Below are 17343 nucleotides of genomic sequence, written 5' to 3'. Positions count from 1 at the left end.
GGGAGGAATCGCTCAAAAAGAACAGGCCAAAGCGGGACCCAGTATCACTGCTGCCCAGAGCTGCATGGGGCCGTGAGTACTGAGGCTTGTAACTCTGCATTAAAAATAAGGAGGGAGGCTGCTAGCTAGTTAAGTGGGGAGGTGGTCGCTCTGTGTGGCTTTGCAAAGAGCAGCAGAAAAGGACACCGGAGGGGTTTGTTGGAAAAAGTTCACTGGCGCTGAAGATGACCAGGAGCAACCAAGACTCACCACTGGACTGAAACTCTGTGTGCAGACACATTGCTCAGTGTCTGCCCTTCCAGACTGTGCTACCACTGGGCCTGTGGGGCCTTGGTTTGAATGCAACCCTGTTCTACTGCTCCCCCTATATTTCCCCTTGTTGTTTTTCTCCTCTCATCCCTCTGTAAATATATATCTCCATTTGTTATATCCATTGTACTTTTCCTGTGGGTGGGTGTGTTCACTCTGGGGGGTTTGGAACAAGTGCCCCTGGGGTGGAAGGAATTTTTCCTGCTGCATTCCTGCGCGCGCCGTCTCTTGGCCAGATCTGCCTGCACAGCAGACTCCATCTTGGTCACGAGGGCGCTAAAGTTACACTACTTTCTTACAATGTAAATGAGGTGAGAGCATTAACGCTAATTGCCAGGTGCATAATGCCTTCCATGGGAGGATCCCAACACACTTCACAAATATTTAATTACTTCAGCAGGGGAGGCAGAGATGTATTTATTCACCTTTACCTTCCAGATAAGGAAAGTGGAGAGATGACATGACTTGGCCACTGGCAGAGGCAGGAACTAGGCCTCCTAACTCCCCATCTGTGCCAAGAAAATCTTAGATGCCAGTGTCTTCAACCTCAAGAGAAAAATCTGAATAGTATAAGCCTATAGCTCAGTTTCCCTTCTTGTAATAATTCATTGTGTGGGTCTCCGCGAGGACAGCAGAGACCTATGAAACTTGATACAGAAGTGATGATCAACACCCATCAAAAGCCAGGCAATAAGACGTGAGAGTCTCCAATACTACAAGAAGCGAGTCCCTATTTGCCCAGCTGCGGAGAGCTACCTCTGGGATGACAATAAAGCAGAATCACCTTTGAACTCCATATTTCCGCTCCAGCAGGGACTGGTAATAAGGAGGGGGCTGGTGGCCCCAAAAATCAGGGAACGCCAAGACCCTATAGTCCGGAATGGACTTGGTGCTTCCAGCCCTGGCCATGTAGAAGTGGGGGCTGTGGAATGGGATATCCCCTTGGTGTCTCTCCAGAAGCTTTGTTACTGTGTTTGAGGCTCCCACTCCCCCCACAGGGCTGGGACCGAAGCAGCTCGCACAGTGAGTGTGAAATGTTCTTGTGTCCCAGGAGGCTTCTTTTAGGGGAGGATGCAGAGTGGGTGCATGGCTCCTGCATGGATCTTCTGTTTCACCAAGAGCATCTGCATCTCGGACTGATTCTCCCATCGCTCGCTTTTCAAGGGCTGGAGCCCCAGTGCATTTCTCCTTCTTTGCCCAGCTCTGCACTGGAGTCTTGAACGCCGTTTCCTCTGGCTCTGGCCCCATGGCACGTTGGTCCCGGTGTCTGCAACGCTGCTGCTTCATGAAAGCAGCATTTGGAATGACTGGGGGGTGAGCGCCTGGCAGGCTCCCAAGCATGTCCTCAGAGCCCTTCTCATCTTCAGACCCTGTTTCCAGCTCCTTTAGATTTAAAGAATAAAAGAAATAAAGACAGCTGGAGTCTCCTTCCAGAAGGAAAAATAGAAGAAAGAAAAGGGAAAACATTTAATTTACAGGCCTCTTAAAAATCTGCTCGCCTCAGTGACCCAAAGAGATAGAAACCCACAACCCACCTGCCAGCATTCCTATTCCCACAAGCTGATCTCTCATCAGTTCCCAGAAGCTAAACAAGGTCAGGCTGGATCAGCTGCTGGCTGGGTAACCTCCAAGCAAAACCTGGAGCGTTACAGGAAATTGCAGGAGGCAAAGTGATGCGCTTCTCTTTGAACTGATGCTCTAGCATAATGCAATGGGGCCAATATTCTTCTTCACTTCCTGTCCCAAACTGTTCAACAGCTGGGTTGATCTACCCCAGAACTGTCTGCATTTCAAGCAGTGGCAATGTAAGCTTCCCCATGACTGTGCTTCAACCCTGATCTTGACTGACCAGCGCTAGGGTAGACAAACCAGTTTAATTTCCATGTTCCATTTGGTTCGTGGCATCTCCGTTGAAACTGCCAACAAGGATACAACTTAATGTCTATTAGTGGATGTGGATTTTTTCTCATGTGGATATTTATTTATTTATCCACTGGGCCCGAGTCAGCTGAGACTCGGCCTTTCCGTTAAATGCCAACGAACAGCTCTCAGATGTTAACACCTTTCACCCACTACCAGCTGGGGCCGCATTCAACCCAACAAGCTCCACGTGCGTCTACATTTTGGATCCTCTGATACCTTGAGTTATCCAGTGCTCCCCTTTGCAATATGTCTTTCTGCCCACCTCCTCTCAGTCAGCACCTCCAGTACGGCACATCCCTACACGCGTTCACAGATAAAGGAAGCCACAATGTTATCCTACCTGGAAAGTAAGAGAAAGTTCAGGACACATTGCCTCATACTGCTCAAGCTCCTCCTCTGGCCTGTCAAGACCTGGCTTTGAGCTCAGTTTGTTCACATCTGTCTCCAAATCATCGTCCTTCAAAAGTCAAAGTAGGAAAAGAAATAAATTAAAGGTGCTATCGACCCATTTGGGACTGTCCCTGAGTTGATAGTTATAAAACGATACATTACATCCTGCCTTTCATCTGGAAATCTCTAAGCACCTGACACACGTGAAGCAAACCAGCCACCCCTGACAACTAGATGAGAGCAATTAAATTCATTTTTATGGAAGGGCAAACAGAGGCACAAAAGGTTAGGTCACCTGCCCACAGCCATAGAACGATCCACTGGCATATAACTCAGAAGTCCAGGACAAGATTTTCAAAAGTGAGTAGTGAATAGTGGGGCACCCAAACCCAAGTACCCAAGTTGAGATACCTTATAGGGGCCTGATTTTCAGCAGGGCCGCCTCTCTCTGCCTTCGAAATCCAAATCCCCATCCCTCTACTACACCCATCACTGAACCCTCAAGCACCGATTTCTCATCTGTTACTTTATTTATATCTTTCTACGCTGTTGATAAATAGCTTTTAGTCTCTTGACCAATCCATCATCTGTTCATTTAAAAAAAAAAATCTTTTGTGTTTGCAGTTATCTATAAAGCAAGGACAAGGATCATGCCTGAAACTTTCACATCCAAAGGCAACCGTGCATTGACATGCATCCCGTCCAGATCAGATACAAGAGTCAAAGATATGCAGTGTCAAGTGTTTAGTCATCGCGTAAGAGAATGGGAAGGGGGGGGTTTGGGTGGCTAAATGGCATTGATGAATGGCTGCGACATGACAGCATTATTCAAATAATTCAGCATGCAGTTAGCAAGCATTCACCACCAAACCACAACAAAGAAGCAATTTGCTCTTGATAATAACTTCAGAAATGATTCTATTTATCAACAAACTCCCATGAACACCAGGGTGTCAACAGCAGTTCAAACCCTGAGCCACAGCAGTACTGAAAGGCTGGGCTGTTTCTACAGTGTTACTTGTGTTGATTTAAGGCAGTGGTTGGGACTGGTTGACACGAGAGTCAGTAGTGCATGTTGGAGATTTGCTGGGCTCTTGAAGATTGGTTTGGAGGGATTGACAGTTTGGAGAATTATGTGGGATCTGTAGGGGTGGGTTTTAATGATTTGGGGAGTGGGGATGGGCTCCATGACAGGACTGGATGTTCGATTGGTATGCGGACTCCGGTTTTGGTAGAGCTGATCGAATAGTTAAAGAGAGGATTCACAAATATTTTCACCAATAAAAGTGGTGTGCTAAGTTCACTATGATTAGTATTAGACATTATTCACGAATATTTGGACACTCGCCAGGTAGCTGTGAAAAAGGTTTTGAATCACAAAAGCATCAGGAACTTGAGCACAAATGATTCTTTGCACAAAAATTTGGACTGTAAGTTCACTATTCATCCTCCATCATCGATCGGTGTAAAAGTTCCGTCAGAAGGCGGAGGAGCATGAGACTTATGAGACCAATCATACGAGACCAATAAATAAAACTCATATTCAAAGCAAAGTGTTGGCAAACAGCCAATAAACTAAAAACTGTTCACAACTAGTCGGTGAATCCTTATGAATAATGAACGTAATTACAGATTTTAGGATGTGTTTGGGAATGAATTACTAAACAAAAAAGGGGCTAAGTTGGCAAAGAACATTATTTCTAATGAAAAGTTTGGCCAGTTTTCAGATGAAAATAAATAGCCACTAAAGGGCAGGTTAGCACATTGAGCCCACTTGTTTTCTTTCCTTTTTTATCATTTGGGTGACATATTAATGTTCAGGTAGGCAGAGCAGGCAAACAGCGAAAAGAACACTCAACTCACGTCTCAATTGCATCAGATCACATGGCATTTATGCCCTTTTGAATTTGATTACCACAAACATTTGTAGGAACGTTTTGTTTGCAAAGATGTTTGAGAGGGCGAAAACTCATTCATGCTAGAATGTGTGTTTGTACAAAGATGCATTTTCACAGCAGAAACATTTGCATGTGTAAGCAGGGTCTGAATGAATTTTCCCCTGACAGCTAGTTTGGGAGGGGGAGAGACTTCAGGAGCAACTGAACATACATGAATACACTACTCTGCATAGGTATCTAGCAGACAGAAGTTGTGTTGCTCCAAGTGATCAGCTTTGGCTGGTGTTGGGTTTCCAATCACGCCATCAGGTGGTCGAGGGACATCTACATAGAACATATCACCCGACATCGGCAATACCAGGAGGGATGAGCTGGATGAGAACCACTATCGGGAAAGCAGGGGTGGCTCTATGTATTTTGCCGCCCCAAGCACGGCAGTGAGGCAGCCTTCGGCGGCACGCCTGCGGGAGGTCCGCTGGTAACGCGGATACGGCGGCATGCCTGCGGGAGGTCCACCGGTCCCACGCCTTCTGCGTACCCACCACCGAATTGCTGCCGAAACCACAGAACCAGCAGACCTCCCACAGGCATGCCGCCGAAGGCTGCCTCACTGCCGCCCTCACAGCGACCGGCACGCCGCCCCCCATGGGTTGCCGCCCCAGGCACACGCTTGGTGCGCTGGTGCCTGGAGCCGTCCCTGAGGGAAAGTAACTGAAATACTTCCCTGATGGATTGTATTTTCTAAATGGACAACCTACCCTAAATGCTCAATTACTGAGGGACAATCTTCACTCATTGCTATATTTGCTTTCCACAACCAACTCTGTATAACTTTTCATGAGTGACGCACCCGAATACTTGGATGCTAATATCTAAACTGTATTCTTAAAAGTATTCACCTAAATTTAGCTTTGCTGATTATGCACTATATGTATCTTATGACTTAAAACAAACTTTGTATTTGTGGATAATCTAAGCACTATACCCAGATGTACACTCTTTTCTTAACCTCTTATTATATAATTTTTTAATATTGAATGCAGGGGTAGTGAAATGTTATTCTCAATGTTGTTCTCTTCATTGTATGACTAAAGGGGAGTAGAACTGTGTTGAGCTTGTCCCAATTGAAGGGTCACCCTCTGCTGAAAGGAACTTGCTAAGCCAGGGGCTCGAATGCCAGACCCCTGTGAAAGTAAGAGGGGTGGGGACAGGTGTCCCAGCAAGGAGGTGTGGACTCTCCCTAAGGGGCTCTGATCTAGTTTAACCTGTTTCTCCCCACTGTTCAAAGGAGCCTTTTGTTAAGTTAAAGTGCTCAAATGAGAACTGAAATCCATTGTGGTGGGGAAGTGTTTCAGCCCGGCCTGCCAAGAGCTGAAAATCATTAAGAGACTGACCTACAGAGGTCAAAGCAGAGAGGCAGGTGGCAGTAGAAGGTGACTGACAGTCGGCCGGCAAACGAACGGCTGGCAAGCAGCTGGTGGGGCGGCCAGCAGAGACAAACAGCAGCTAGCAGAACATCCAGGCAGCAAGGAACCACGGCTGGCGGGCCGACCAGCAGAGAGGAACCACGGCTGGCGGGGCAGCCAGCCAGAACAAGTGCTCAGATGGTGGCGCAAGCAAGATGCCTTCTTCCCTGGGTTGCAGGTGAACTCACAAAGATGCACCTCTGAACTCTGGGTCCTCACTGACCAAGGACACCCACTGTGAGTGGGGTATGGCACGGGCCGAGGGACGTACTGGCCGCCGCTTCCAGCAGCTCCCATTGGCCTGGAGCAGCGAACCTGCAGATGCGGCAGGTAAACAAACCAGCCCGGCCTCCAGGGGCTTTCCCTACACAAGTGGCGTCCCAAGTTTGGGAAACACTGCATTAGATGAACCTGTAAAACAGGAATCCCTGGGGGAGGGGGAGAGGGTGTTTGAAGAGAGAATGCAGGGGACTCAGAAGAAATACAGCCAAGCCCTCTGAGCCAAATTTACTTTCAGAAAAGAGGGAAATGTGAGGAGGGTAGGTGAAAAGAAGGGGCCAAAATCCAAGGAAGGGACTGCAGTGATATAAAGAAGTTCCCACTCTACCTGTGGTACTTATGTGGCCCCATCACCATAGTATCTGAATGCCTCACATCACAGCCCCTCGGTGAGGTACAGCAGTGCTGTTATCCCCATTGTACAGATAGGGCACTGAGGGACACACTAGGGTGACCAGATGTCCCAATTGTATAGGGACCGTCCCGATATTTGGGGCTTTGTCTTATATAGGCGCCTATTACCCTCCGCTCCCTGTCCCAATTTTTCACACTTGCTGTCTAGCCACCCTAGGACACACAGACTAAAGGCCAGATTTTCAAAGGCATCTAGTGGGGAAATGTAATCTCTGAGCCAATGCATATATGATGTGTAACTCTGGATAAGATGGCTCAGATATTTAAGTATGAGGTGTATAGTTATTGACCACATATGTTATCACATGTTCACTGTGATGTTAATATCTACAAGTGGAGGCACTGATGGCAATAGTTTTATGTGATTACCGTCTAGAAGATTTGACCCTCCAACTTTCTTTCAAGAGGAAGAGCTGCCCAGAGCTTCTGTGCTGTTTATGTTCCTTTCCTGCCTGCAGTGGCCCTGAGATACCTCAGAAGTCTCAATTTTTTCCCTCAACTTTAACACGTGGAATTTTCTTGGTGTTTGGTTTCAAATATTCTCCTGTGAAAACTGCAACTCAAGCACTATAGTGTTGCGTTTAAGACCCTTCTGAAAAGTAACTAGCCTCTAAACAGAAGGGAGTGTTGCCAACTCTCATGATATTGTCATGAGTCTCATGATAATTATTGTTTTCCTTTAAGTCCCAGCTCCTGGAGTCAAGTGTATATGTATGTGATGATTTCAGCCTTCATTCTTAAAGAGAAATGAAGTTTCTAGCCCTTGTGGCTGTGGAGAAAGCTTCAAAATGTAACTCCAGTACACTGTAAAGCTCAAAAAGCAGACTGTAAACAAAAAGAACACCAAATCTATTATTTTTACATAATATCATTATTTTTAAAGCCAATCTCATGATTTTTGGTGAGCCCGATTCATGATTTTTAAACATTTGGGGTTGGCAATATTATGAAAGTGACTTGACAGTGTCAGTTTCACTCCAGTTTAAAGTCAGTTTCTAGTCTATTATTCGTAGTGGGATAGCATCCCTAGAGTCCCAGGCAGGTGCAGTATAAACGCATGGGGCCTTGCCCTAATAGGGTGCTTCCAAAAGTTAAATGATCTATTCCAAGCTTGATGAACTGCAAAAAAAATGCAAAAGTAATCTAGATTTTTCTACGATTGTTTCAATTGTTGTATTCAAGAATTAGTAACAAAGTAAGAATACACATTACATTTTTAAACCTAACCAGTGTTCCTTAAGTGAATTGACACAATATGTCAGAACATGTTTAGCTCAGTGGTTTGAGCATTGGCCTGCTAAACCCAGGATTGTGAGTTCAATCCTTGAGGGGACCATTTAAGGATCTAGGGCAAAAATCTGTCTGGGGATTGGTCCTGCTTTGAGCAGGGGGTTGGACTAGATGACCTCCTGAGGTCCCTTCCAACCCTGATATTCTATGTTAGTATTGGAGCTGAGTGGGTCTAATACACCTCTACCTCGATATAACGCTGTCCTCGGGAGCCAAACAATCTTACTGTGTTATAGGTGAAACCGCATTATATTGAACTTGCTTTGATCCACCGGAGTGCGCAGCCCCGCCCCTCCGGAGTGCTGCTTTACCATGTTATATAGGGTCACGTTATATCGAGGTAGAGGTGTATTTATTTAATTTTCTTTCTTTCTTTCTTTATATAGGAATTAGAAATTATTATCTGACAGGAGCACTCTAAGTTACTATCTGAAAAACAAACAGAGTTTTCAGGTCCCCAAGTAGCCTCTGGAATCACGGTTAAAATTGCCCCCAATCTGAAATGGTGACCCTGCCTAGCAGAGCTCCAAATCAGGAAGAAAGAAAAAAAACCTTCCCTTCACAGAACATGGAGGGTTTTAAAGGAAGCTGTGGCTCATATACCTACTTCCTCTTTATGCTCCAGGTCCTCATTATCTAGGTCTTTTTCCACCTCTTCCTCACCATCATCTTCACAGTCATCTGAAAAGTAGAAAAGAGGTGGAGGAGGTGGCCTCCATCATAACATCCTTCTCCCTAACCCTCCCCAAAAAGGCAGGCCACCCTGGTGTGCAGCACACATGCCTTGTCCCTATAAGCCACCACAAAGCTGAATGTAAGACTTAGAATAAAGATCAGAGCCCATGTGCTCCATCAGATACAGCTAGGGCTTCCACCTTGGTTCTCCTGGATGAAATCACAGCATTTCAACACCTTGACTCTCGCCATCACAATGTGGCACCACGTTCTGTTACAAAGCAATGTGATGACTTTATGCTTCACTGCAAAGATATTATAGGATGCAGTTAATCTATATATCTACCTGAGGGTTCTATTCTGACCCCCATTACTGATGTATCTGAACACGTTCCATGTAAAAGTCAATAGGAATAATGAAGTCTCTAGTGGACTTTATGGCATCTCTGGCTCTTCTCTCTTTTGGGGGTAAAAATTCTCTTGGGCATGGATTTTATTGCTTGATTTAGGTTTGCCGAAGGTGGGGTAGGCAAGAAGGGCGGCGAGTTTTATTCTTGCTATGGTATGTCCTGCATGCCTAGACTACAAGAAGCAGGAGCATCGAGAGGAAATCAGAAATGCCCCATGAAAATCAAGGAAAGTCCTGAGGATCAATACCTTCTAAAGAGGTGAGGCAGAAATTTGGAGATATAGAGTAGAACAGGAGTCGGCAACGTTTGGCACACGGCTCGCCAGGGTAAGCACCCTGGCGGGCCGGGCCAGTTTTATTTACCTGCTGATGCGGCAGGTTCGGCCAATCGCGCCCCCCCACTGGCCGCGGTTCGCCATCCTGGGCCAATGGGGGCGGCGAGAAGCGGCGCGGGCGAGGGATGTGCTGGCCGCAGCTTCTCGCCGCCCACATTGGCCCGGGATGGCGAACCGCAGCCAGTGGGGGCCGCGATCGGCCGAACCTGCCGCGTCAGCAGGTAAACAAAACTGGCCTGGCCCGCCAGGGTGCTTACCCTGGTGAGCCGCGTGCCGAACGTTGCCGACCCCTGGATTAGAAGCTCCACAATCTTTGCTGGAAATGTTTGCACAGATGAAACGGAAGTCAGAGTTTTGTTTGGGCGGTATCATAACGGTGCTGTGTGAAGTGTGAAGTGTGGAGTGTGAAGGCTGGCAGCAGGAGGCAGCTGTGCACAAGGTCATATTTGTTTTGTTCCTGGGCATGCCTCTTATATGTATGCTGCTCACCTGCCTGGGCATACAGCCTGCTGGCCTGCAAGTGCTCACAACCTCCATTCACGTAGCATAGCCACCGACGGATTATTTCAGAAGGAAAAAAGGCTGCTGGTTGACAGCATCAATTTACTGAAAAAGTTGCAAAGAAGGACGTGTGTACACGTATGTACACACACACACCCTCCTTTCCCAGTTGCTATGAAGAAACAGAAGTTCCAGCCTTTGTCAAGGCCATTCCTTCAGGTCACTTTAAAGCAAAAAGGATTATTTCACTACCCCTCCCCTTCACTACCTCACACCTCCATTCTCCACACAGCACCTGCTGGCCTTGACAGAAACACCCAGAGTGAGGGATTCAGACCCAGTTCTATAGCATGACAGTCTGGGCCACCATGCAAGTTTTAAATGCAAAGATCAGGACTGGATACCTCTCTGCCCAGGCCCCCACCTTGCATTCTCCCCATCAGTCCCTGCCCCCCCCCCCCCCCCCCCCCGCACACACACACACATTCTCCCTTCAGTCAGCAATTTACCTTCAGGCCCTGCACGGGGAGGTTCGGAGCTGACATTCCCAGGAAGAGAGAAGGAATAGGAGCTGTGTACTGTAGCCAAAGGCAGAGGCCCCTTGGGGTAGCACTTCCTCAGGATCTGGGCCACTGTAGTTACTATAGGATCCAGGGGCTTGCTATCCAGGCAATCCTAGGCAGCAATGAAGATGAATAGTCAGTGATGTTTGCCATTCAGAAGCATCCTTCCTCTTGCACAGATCCACCAGACATTAAAATAGATGCTTCCCTGAAAGCCTTAAAAAGCAGCATTTGAATAATAGTCAGACAGTTCTGCGTCAACCCCTTATATTTCCTGTGTTTCTCTTTCATCCTTTTCCTTCCTTATCACATCAGAGAAGTCTACATGGGAGCACAGCATCTTGGTTTTTTAATAGTTTATCTGCTTCTACAGCTCATTCACCATCTGCTGATACATCCATCTAAAGGGCACAGGGTCCCCTAGCACCACTCAAAGGCACTGGGGTCAGTACTGTCTCAGAGACAAAAGAGCAACTGCTACTGAGTTATCCATACACCTCCCTACAGCTAGCACGGGGCAAAATTCTTCAGCTGGAGCTTTTGGGGGGGCACGAAATGCTGATTCAGCGACCAAAACATTTTGTGAATTCGTGTCAGTTTCACCGAACTGATCATTTAAAACAAATGCCCAAAAAAATCTAAATGTTTCGATTTTTTGGTTTGAAAGAACTTTTCATTCAGAAATTTCCTTCAAATTAAAAAAAAAAAAATTAAAAAAGGTCTAAATCCAAATTAAATGGTTCATTTAACCAGAAATGAATTTTTCTTCGCTTTTCAACTTTCTGAAAATTGCGATACATTTTATTGTCAGTTCAACTTTTTTTTTTTAAAAGACTTGCCAGCAAGCTGGAAGGCTACTTAAAACACAGTCCCCTTCAGCACTGCACTGTGGCTCAATACTGGTTCAGAAGGGACCGCACCTCCAACTTAGCCACCCATGTCATCCCTGAGCCAGAGTGTGATGAGTAAGGCACGATTATGTCACGGCGGTCACAGAATCCGTGACTTCCACTGACTCCGTGACATTTTCTGCCCTAGGCTCCAGCCCTGTCCTCACAGCTCCCAGCCCCCAACCTCGTGGGGGCACCCTGCAGCTGCCCAGCCATGGCGGCCGGCAGACCCTCTGAATTTGCCCAGCTGCAGCAGGCGGCCAGTGGACCCCCTACATCTGCCCAGCCGTAACAGGGACTTCCCACAGCTGCCGCCATGGCCAGAGGCTGGGGGACCCTGCAGCTACCAGCTGTCCAGGGCGAGGGGACCCTGCAGCAGCCCAGTCCCAGGGGGACCCCGGAGCTCCCACACACCGCATCGGTGGGGGACGCAGGAGCCCCAGCAGCAGTGAGTGCTGAACCCACCTACCCCTTTTGTCAGGGATATTTTTAGTGAAAATCAGGAACAGGTCACGGGCTGCGGTGAATTTTTGTTTATTTCCCATGACCTGTCCATGACTTTTACTAAAAATATCCATGACAAAAACATAGCCTTAGTGATGAGTCATCAGAAGCAACTACCTGCAGGTCTAGTAATAGGCCCTGTGCCATTCAGCAAGGGTTTAGTCAATCCACAGGCAAGAACCCACACCCAGGTGATCCCACCTCAGGTACATAGGCTCCTAAGGGAAACAATCTCTCCATTCTGCTCAGCATCACTACCTGGCCAGGAACACTCCCGTTGCCAATAGTTTCATCAGACTGCCCTTGCTCCAGCTCCAGCCTACTTGTGCCTGTTTCCACGCTAGCCTGCCCCTGTTCCAGCCTGCATCTGCTTTTGCCTCAGCAGGACACACAATGGTTCTGACATATCCCGTGCAGGGGCAGCTTCCTAGATCTCCATTAGTTTTTCCCCATGCGCGCGCGCACACACACACACACAGTGGAACCACAGATTGTCAGCCTGAAGGACTTATTTTAAATTAAGGAAAACAAGACAAACAAGAATAAAAAGGGAAGTCTCCTTGGGAGGGTGCAATAGGTGAGGGCCTCTTCTGTAATAAGGACAGCAGCTCTGAGAACAAAATGGTTGCTGCCTCTGCACAAAGATGGAGTTCTTAGAAATTTATATGTGCAATACAGAGAAAACAAAGGAATTGTCGTTTCGTAGTTACAGAGTATATAGACACCACAGCCTCCTCAGGGGAGAAGAGGACTGCAAAGCTAATATAGCTATCATCTGTCTAGCTAGCTTCTTATGCTGTACCATGCCTGCTAGCATAGTAGCTGAGTGTCTGTATCCTTGGTGACTTGGGACTGAGCCCTCACACACCAGAATATCACTAGAAGCCACAGAAAGCACCATAAAGGCACCAATACATGAAAGAGCAACATCAACATGATCTTTTATTACCATTCAGAATGTTTACACCCTCTCAGTAGACATTGAAAATGGAACAATCCAGAAGACAGAATAAATGGTTAGTGCCACGGGCTGAGCATCCCACAGTACAAAATATGGAGGGCTGGGGCTATTCAGCTAGTCCAGCAGGGTGATTGGTGAACAAACTGAAGTGCTTTGTAATACGCAATAAAAGGAAAATGGCTGTATTTTATACCGGCTCTTATTCCACTTCCGCCTGTATGAATGAAGGGCATTATAAGAGTCTGCGGAATTAGTCAGGATTCCTATGGGGAGGCTAGAAAAATCATCTAAGCTCACCTGCTTACAAGACTCAGCTACAAGAATCTAAGTATGTGTTTCTAGATCTCTGGCTGTTAGGAATAAGAGTGGGAGAAAAGACAATTCTGAAATCAGCTCTGAGGAAGGGAAGAGCAAAGGCCTAGAAGAACTGGTTTCTATTCACAGCTTTGCCTCTGACTCACTGTCTAATGCTGGGCAAGTCACTCAGCTTCTCTGTGTCTCAATTTCCTTATCAGTAAGAGACACTTAACTACCTTGCAGCTATTTTTGTGAGCCTACGTTCACTAATGTTTGTAAATGCTTTGAGATCCTCACATGATTTGGTCTGTAAGCGTGCAAAGAACTGTTTGTGAAGCACAGCGCAACATCAAACATGAGTCCTCTGGATCCAGTCCAAAGGTGGGGATTAAACCACATAGCATACGGAACTAATGCTAAACTAAACAGTGGGGGCCGCGATCGGCCGAACCTGCCGCGTCAGCAGGTAAATAAACTGGCCCGACAGCTGCGTGCCAAACGTTGCAGACCCCTGGAGTAAGGTGAAGTTAAAGTTGCTGAAGGCATGCAACTTAATAGGGTGGCATCTGTCTGCAGGGTGTGTTCTCACGTATGCGCAAACAGTGGTGTGAGGGTAAAGTTGCTGTAGCTGTGTGTGTGTGTGTGTGTGTGTGTGTGTGTGTGTGTGTGTGTGTGTGTGTGTGTGAGGGTAAAGTTGCTGTAACTCTGTGTGTGTGTGTGTGTGCGCGTGCATGTGCGTGCACGCACGCTTTGTGGTGGAGTGCTGCAGATAAGGGAACAAACTCAGTTCTTAGTTCAGAAATCCAAAGTAGAGTTGACCTGAACTCAACTCATCTGTGCTGTAGTCTCTGCACTCCGTATATTTGAGAGTTATTTGATGCCAATACAGGAAAGGTTGAGACTATAACAATATTAACTGAGAGGAGAGGCTAAGGCACAGGAACTGAGGAGATACCAGCTGAGCCTAAACAAAGAAATCAGTTGTGCAAATAATAAAGAAGCAGAGAGGGTGCTGCATGCAACTGTCTCCTGCACACTCTTGTGGGGCAGAGAACATTCTCTCGTCTCACTGCAACCTGCATGCCTCCCAGGCCTGCGAGTTCTGTCTGAGACCTCAGCTAGATTAGGCCAATAGGTCATGTTTAAAGATATGTTTGCTAGCATGTTTTAACCAGCACATTTAAACATGAGCATAGAAAGAGTTTAACACTAGAGTTGGGTGGAGAAAAGAATTTCTGTTTCATGGAGACTTGTAATATTTCAACATTTGTTTCCATTCTGATTCAAAACAAAAACCTGCTTTTTTAAAAAAATTCATCACAAAAGAGACTGGAGCCTCATTTCTGAGGCAGGCTATCTGATGGGTTACCACAGAGCAGGGGACCGAGAAGCCCAGGCTGCTGAAGCGCCATGTGTCAACATTCCCAAGGCTTCCAGGCTCTCGGCTTCCTGTCAGCATGCCAGATGGGCTGCTGAGGATCCAAGGTGATCGAGCTGGCAGGGAAGCAGGCAGAAAACTGTCTGACAGGCAGGGTTCCTTATGAGTCTTTCCTGGGTTCTGTTGGAACATCGTCAAAATCAAATTGTCTCAAAACGTTTCAGTTTCAAGTAACACGTAAGCAAAGGCAGCCAATTCCAATGACAGAACATTTTGTCAGAATTTTTCCAGTCAGATCAATTTAACATCTTTAAAACCAGGTTAGCTGGTCATGGGACGAATCACCACCAGGTAATACATTTGTAAAAGGGTTAAAACACCATCTAGACAGGGACTGTCAGTAGATTCGGTCTCCCAGAGCAGGGAGGTCTCTCATGGCAGCCAGCACACTCTCCCTGGATCTCTTTATCATGAGCATATGGAAGAGTCCCAGCCGCGGCAGCAGTGTGATGTGCACACACTCATCGGTGGTTTCTAGTTGTGAGTGGGGAACTGGGCGGGATCCTCACAGGGTTGTACCTTTCCTCCAGGCGGTTGGGAGAACATCATTTGATCTCTCAGGGAGACAATGTAAGAGCAAAAATGTACTTTATAGGGGTCAGGGTATGTGATATTTTGGACTTATTAACCTTGGTGATTCCCCTGCCAACAGATCTCCCACGGCACGTGGTAGAGAACGCAAACTGGAACCCCCTGAAGCGGTCATTTCTGCTCCACTTCCGAGCTTTGGAAGGATTAGCGTTCTCACTCTTCACGGGATTCTTGGTGTGTCGTATCTTGTTTATTCACCCAAGGTGACCCAGTGTTTGCACTTTTCAGGGTGCTGCTCCCAGGCTGAGCTATCAGAAGAAATTAGCTCAGAAGGCACCATGGACTGGTAAAGGCTTATAAAGGCAACAAGCCATGACCGGCTGTCACAGACATTGCCCTCACACGGCTGCTACCGTTCACCACGTGCATTGGGGACTTACCGTTCACAAGAGCCATACCTGATCGAAACCTTGCTACACCTGATCCCCTAGCCCAGGGATCGGCAACCTTTGGCACGTGGCCCATCAGGGAAATCCGCTGGTGGGCTGGGCCGGTTTGTTTACCTGCAGCGTCCGCAAGTTTGGCTGATTGCGGCTCCCACTGGCCGCGGTTCACCACTCCAGGCCAATGGGGGCGGCGGGAAGTGTCATGGGCCAAGAGATGTGCTGCCTGCTGCTTCCTGCAGTCCCCATTGGCCTGGAACAGCGAACTGCGGCCACTGGGAGCCACGATCGGCCGAACCTGCAAACGCTGCAGGTAAACAAACCGGCCCGGCCCGCCAGGGGCCTTCCCTGATAGGCCACATGCCAAAGGTTGCTGATCCCTGCCCTAGCCCCACATGAAGCGGTGGCCAATTCCTCAGGCACCAGAGGAAGGCCGTCCCATTAGGATGCACGTCCCATGCCCCTGTGAGATGTTGCAGCAGCTCAGCCACAAGGAGAGACTGTGAAGCATCTTGGGAGATGCAAGCTAGCCAGGGAGTAGGGTACATAGGAAGAATAGTGGCATGCGGGACCTGGCCCTACAATTCCCATGAGCCCTGCAGAGGCGCAGACAGACGGAGATTAACATTAAAGATGAAATGTTTCAACATTTCTGAACTGATTTTTTGTTCTCTGAAAAATTTCAATGTTTTGACTTTTTGTCCTGATTCGGGACAAAAAAAAAAAGTCAAAGTATCGCAATTTTCTACAGGACAGAAATTCCATTTTTCAATCAGCTCCACTTAAAACGTAAGACGAATTCTACATTGCAAGGGTAGAACAAGCCAGAAGCAGCTCCTGAACTGGCCCCAGCTTGTGTTTACCTGTGCAGTGGTGAAGAGGATCTCCATGCCACGGGCACTGAGGAAAGTCTCCCTGGCAGACTGGATGTTGGTGATGTGTTTGAGGCAGAGCAGGAGACCCCTGCGGACGTGGATGTACCTATTGGAGGCGTCGCAGCGGTGCCAGTCCTGGTACAGCCTGAGCAGTTCACACAGGTAGCCTCTGTTGACTGCCCGTCGGCTGTTAGACTCTGAAACCACATGGGAATGGCTGAGTTACAAACTTCCCCCCCACACACACACACTAGCACTGATTGAAGACTGTCATACGTATGCACAATGCTCACACACTCGCATGCACACACTTGCAGGTCCATTTGGTCTTGCGCACACAATCACAGACATGTTTATTAACTTGATTTTAATAATTTGCATGTGTGACCTTAATTGTTATTTGTTAAGCACAGAGCATGTGCTTGGCATAGCACTAAGCAAAGCAAAAACTAAAGACAATTCCTGCAATGAGATGCTTGGCACAAGCGGAAGATGCTGGATTGACAGCCCTATGAGTGGAGCACAGGGCAGCAGCAGTAGTTGTGGCTGCCTCCATCTGACCCACCGCACCCATTATGTTCCTCAAAATGAGTATGAAAGAGGGTGGAGCCATTGAGTGGGAAAAAAGAGAGATGCAATATGATTGGTTGGGAGAGGGTCATGTGATCCTCATACAGTAGTATGGATCCCAAAGGAGACTGACTGACATATGGTGGGCAACAAAGCCAACCACCTTTCAGTCACATGACCCTGCCCCAGACAATGAGGTTGTGTTTGGCTACTGAAAGGTGTGATGCATGCTCATACACCCCTTTGTAATGAAAGCTATTGCACAACAGAGATTGTAAAATCACAGCCCCTTCCGCCATTTCAGGACCGCCAACCCAATCATTAATCAGGCTCAAAAGATCCTGATTAACTTAAAAATCACGAGTGATTTTTTTTTAAAAAC

General features: G+C 47.3%; 1 protein-coding gene across 1 annotated transcript in view; it reads right to left on the bottom strand.

The window, feature by feature from the left end:
* AGBL1 (AGBL carboxypeptidase 1) overlaps window positions 1-17343 on the bottom strand; it is a 387636-nt gene that overhangs the window by 289183 nt on the left and 81110 nt on the right. Inside the window, exons 7-11 of the mRNA XM_054043152.1 lie at window positions 16380-16588; window positions 10399-10564; window positions 8577-8650; window positions 2573-2689; window positions 1094-1692 (exon numbers count right to left, since the gene is read on the bottom strand). Coding sequence (XP_053899127.1) covers window positions 1094-1692; window positions 2573-2689; window positions 8577-8650; window positions 10399-10564; window positions 16380-16588 — 1165 coding nt within the window. The remainder of the gene's footprint in view (window positions 1-1093; window positions 1693-2572; window positions 2690-8576; window positions 8651-10398; window positions 10565-16379; window positions 16589-17343) is intronic.

The sequence above is a fragment of the Malaclemys terrapin genome, chromosome 10 (genome assembly GCF_027887155.1).
Source record: "Malaclemys terrapin pileata isolate rMalTer1 chromosome 10, rMalTer1.hap1, whole genome shotgun sequence".
In the NCBI taxonomy this organism is placed as follows: domain Eukaryota; kingdom Metazoa; phylum Chordata; order Testudines; family Emydidae; genus Malaclemys; species Malaclemys terrapin.
Note: the sequence above shows the minus strand (reverse complement) of the source record. Positions and strands in the feature narration are given on the sequence as shown.